The sequence below is a fragment of the Notothenia coriiceps genome, unplaced genomic scaffold (assembly GCF_000735185.1).
Source record: "Notothenia coriiceps isolate Sejong01 unplaced genomic scaffold, NC01 NC01_scaffold00004796, whole genome shotgun sequence".
In the NCBI taxonomy this organism is placed as follows: domain Eukaryota; kingdom Metazoa; phylum Chordata; class Actinopteri; order Perciformes; family Nototheniidae; genus Notothenia; species Notothenia coriiceps.
The window spans coordinates 95,408-100,137 of NW_011337497.1; the positions used below are offsets into that span (position 1 = coordinate 95,408).

At 40.7% G+C, this 4,730-nt stretch overlaps 1 protein-coding gene across 1 annotated transcript; it reads right to left on the reverse strand.

Moving 5' to 3' along the window:
* Positions 1 to 3,125: 3,125 nt before the first annotated feature.
* On the reverse strand, positions 3,126 to 3,973 carry LOC104942588 (potassium voltage-gated channel subfamily G member 1-like). The gene has a single exon (XM_010767832.1). It carries the CDS (start codon positions 3,961 to 3,963, stop codon positions 3,208 to 3,210), a length of 756 nt encoding a protein of 251 aa, XP_010766134.1. The 5' UTR covers positions 3,964 to 3,973; the 3' UTR covers positions 3,126 to 3,207.
* Positions 3,974 to 4,730: the final 757 nt, after the last annotated feature.

Sequence of the window (4,730 nt, forward strand, 5' to 3'; positions counted from 1 at the left end):
TCCTCTGCTGGGAAAACATCTTCCATTCACATATAGATCAGAAAAACACCCGAGTGCATGTGTAAAGCTGGCTTTCCCCCCCGACTGTCGGCCTGTGTGCAGGAAGCAACGCCAAATCAGGACCAAAACACTGGGAGGTGATTTTAGAGGCAGAAGGGGGCGGGGCTTCTGCGGATTACCAGGCTCTGATTGGCCAGATGGTTGTACGCACTGTGGAGTACTGGATTTGGGAGAATGGTGTTACATGGAAGTCCCCCGCTCACCTGAGGCTGCAGGTTGAAACCTGGCTCAGTTTGGTGGAGGGGTTTTTATTATAGGCTGTGATTTTGAAAATGTCTGGAGTCAGCTTCACATAATGTATATGTTTTGAGCTATAAGGAAAAGCTCTTTCTTGTGTCAAAGTGCTGAATATAAATGTGAGACATGTATTGAGTGCAGCCATAATGAAGCATAGTTAAGATTGGTTGAAATTAGGCGCGAAGCATTACACATATAACACGTTTTCTATCATTGTGTGGTGAAAAAAACATTGTATTGTAAACCTCCTTGCATTTTTCTGACACAATGCTGCCACCCTATGTCCAAATGAGGAAACACGTCTAATAAAGCATGAGCTGCAGGATCAAAAGGTCAAAACACCTTTGCCAACTTTTTACATAAAACACTATTATAGCACTACTACAGTGCTGCAAAGTGTCGTGTGTGTGGCCTTACGATCTTGAAGTATTGACTTTTTGTAAATGTGAACACATCTGTTTTTTAAATGGAATTATTTCCATGCATGAGCACTACAGGTTGGTTCTGACTGCTTATTGCTGTCAGTAGTTGCAGAAGACTTTTTACCTGCATTCAAAATACAGAATTATACCTCTTGTTTGGATTAAAAATACAAATATTCATCAATCAGAACAATGGCCTTTCCCAGAGTTTTTTTAATTCTTTCATTCATTTATTTTAAAATATAAAGTTAAGGACGTATAGCTTACTAGAGGTTAGCAGGTGTTATGGCAGACCTGTTTATGGATTTAATATTTTATTGACATTGACGATGTAGAGAATGACTTTTCATTTTTTGTTCCATTACACTACATCTATTCTATGTTAGGAATCTTTCGTTTAAGGTAAAGGTCTTCACCGAAGGACAATTATGTTACGAAAATGTGACCTTTCTTGATTTATGCACCTTACTACAGTATATGGTTATGCACAGGATACTGAAGTATACAAAGCCATTGGTTACCTCTCTCTCTCATATACATGTGGGTGGTTTAAACCCTAATCCGATTTTAAATGTAACAAATTAACTGAAAAAAAAGTGCAATATTTGAATTTGAAGTATATATAGTATAAAGCATGGAAATAAATAAGTCCTTTTAAATTGTATTTACTTTCTCGAACTGTTTTCGCTTAGGATTTTCTGAGCGTCTTCCAAATGTGAACCATGTCTTTATCAGTTGTTTTTTGAATTGTGCTCAATTTCATCCTCTCACTGAAAACCATTATTTCCCTCTGGGACAATACATTAAATAAAGAAGTGACAATGACAGACAGATTTCCATTTAAATCCACTTTAAGGAGCAAAGTCATTATTATAAACGGCTATGGACAGCAACTGCAGTAATTACAAGCACGACAATGCTATCTTCAATGTCCAAACCTTTTTTAAGAACTGCATATGGAACTTCGTGAGCCGAGAAATGTTACAATTAATACATCATAATTAATATGTGGATGCTGGTTAGTGCCAGACGGGGGAATATATAGAACATTATATAACAAATCCTCAGAGTTTGCACAGTCATTTAGAAAATAATCAGTGGATTAAGGGGTCACATTGGAGTGTTTAACCTTTGGGACTTAACAGAAGCAGAAAGCATCTTCCTTTACGTGACACTGGTGAACTCCCAGGAGAACATGACATCAACAAATCCACTAAATCCATTTAAACGTCTGGAGACATCAGAGATTAAAACATCACTATGTTGTTGGATCATACGTGAGCCAAACCTTATCTTTTAAATCTCAAATACATATTTCACATGTCGGATTTACAATGCATTTCAAAATAAGATTGTTGTGACACTATACGTCAATGGTATTCTTAAATGTTGTACGGCAGGGCTATTCAATTAGCGGCCCGCGGGCCAAATCCGGCCCCAGGGTGATATTTACTGGCCCTTTGAGTATAATGTTAAAAGTAATCTACTTTTTATTTTTTAAAGATTTTTTTTTGGCCAGAGTGCCTTTATTCCAGAGGGGAAGACATTGCCTGAAAACGTCGGCGGGCTCGGGTTTCGAACCCACCTTCTAGCTACTGTAGTGACAACTCCTGTCATTTATTGCATCTCTGCGTGAATGATTAGATAATTTCACCTAAATCAAATTAAATGAAATGTTGATGGTTAAATTAGCTTCACATGTTGGCCTACTGAGTTCTGAACTTGCCATTTAGATCTAGAAAGGCCTTGGAGCTATATTGTTTGATGTAATTAAACACAATATATGCACTCCACTATGCTGTTGTAGTATTCACTGTATCTGAAGCTCTTAATATGATTGCTCATATTTCAAGCCATTTTTTTCCCTGTGTTTTTTTGGATCATTTTCATCAACCGGCCCCCATTCTAAACTAATTGAATAGCCCTGCCGTAGATTGTATCCCTGCCGTAGATTGTATCCCTGTTCGCGGGGAAGCGCAAACGTGACGTCATCGCCTGTATTGAGCGTTCGTCTAGTTTAATAAGCTTTTTTCTCTCTTTTGAATGATATATTTCCCATCAGATTAAACAGCAAACGGCTGTGCATACAATTTCGAGGAGGCTCGTTTTAAGGACACTTTACAGATAATCACAATCTTCGTATTGGAACAAACTTCCGTTTTTGAGTGTAGTCCCACTCTGCTATGTTCCTCCTTCAGAACGGACAATGACAGGATAATATGTCATTTGTCAGTATAATCCTATTTCGGTTTAAGTGTCTGATAACCACGAATAGTAAGCAATGATATGACAGTAATGATATAACATATGCCAGACACTGTGTTATTTTCAAGCAAGCCTAAAAGATAATGTCACTCAGTTTACCTAATATTTGAACTTAATATTTGTAATTTAAACGTATTATTATTGTGTTCAACTAACCTAATACTATTATGTGTAATCTGTTGACATGTAACATCTAGTTAAAGTCAACGTTTAAATTGTTCAATCAGTCGTGCCTGTCAGACGACCTTATAGGAAACCTCATGTCATTCTCTAAGGAGAGGTTGCTGCCGAGGCCGGCCATGCGGCCCCTCAGCAGGAAGTGAGTCCTCCGCTGCAGAACCCTCTGCTGCTCCTGCTTCAGCTCCACGTAGGACCTGGAGAAGGTGTGGAAGATGGAGGTGACGGGGAACGCCATGAGGAGGATCCCGCTCAGGATGCTGCTCAGAGCCACCACCTGTCCCGGGATGCTCCGTGGCACCATGTCCCCGTACCCCACTGTGGTCATGGTGATGACGGCCCACCAGTAGGTCGCAGGGATGCTGGTGAACTCCTGCGTTGCGGCCATTTCATTCTCAATCAAGTACAGTAAGGGGGAGTACAGTGCGATGGCCACACACAGGAAGAGCAGCAGCAGTCCAAACTCCCGGGTGCAGCGCCGGGCCGTCAGCCCCAGAGTCTGCAGGCCCAGAGAGTGGCGCGCCAGCCGCATCACGTACAGGATGCGCAGCGCCCTCAGGACGCGCAGCACCAAGCCCACTTTGTCCAGGTAGCTGTTCCCAGAGCCCAGCTTCTTCTCCCCTTTGGAGGTGCTGTCCACCACCAGGGTGATGTAGTAGGGCAGGATGGCCACCACGTCGATCAGGTTCAGGGGGTGCCGGAGGAACGCCAGCTTGCTGCGGTCCTGGATGAAGCGCAAGGTGAACTCCAGCGAGAACCAGGCCACGCACACCGTCTCCACGATGAAGATGTTGTAGCACATCTGGGAACATTTTCCCTGGTGGAGAGAGACAGTGGAGAGAGCATGGTGAGGATCAGGATGTGTGAGTGGAGGCTGCAGTCACTAGAGGGAACCACCGCTCTGTGAAACACAGGAGCAATGAGCACTTCGCTGCAGCATTTCACACAAAGTGAATCATCTTCCTAACCAGCCATTTCTGAATACTGATTATTTGTATTATGGCATGTCCTTGTAGTGGATAAATGGCAAATATTTTAACAAAAATAACATACAAGGCACAGTTTAGTAAAAATAAAGAATACATATGGTTTAAATTCCTGATTATTTCATTGCTATTGTAAAAATAAAATGTATAAAAATATAAAATGTATTCAAGTAAATCCTTTTATAAATAAAATTGAAGAACAGAATCGATACATACATTTTAGCTAAATGTATTCATAAAAACATAGATCCTATTACCTCATGCTCATAACAGTTATTTTTCATGAATTATGATTAAGCTTTCTTAAAAGTTTTGCCTTTTTTCTGACTAACGATGCTTATTCAAAATGTGGCAGAACACTTTCCAAGCATTTCAAAGAAAGTACAGAATGGCATTGAGATATTTAAGCGCAGTGTACATCGAGGTAAAACATGATTATGAAACTCCCACAGAGGAGGACATGGTTTGAGTGGATCTGTACAAGCACCTGATAACTGCAGGAAACCTGTTCTCACACTTTTAATGCAACACTGATTGATCTTCTGTGTTATTGCTCTGCTGGATCGATTGATATTGTGACCTC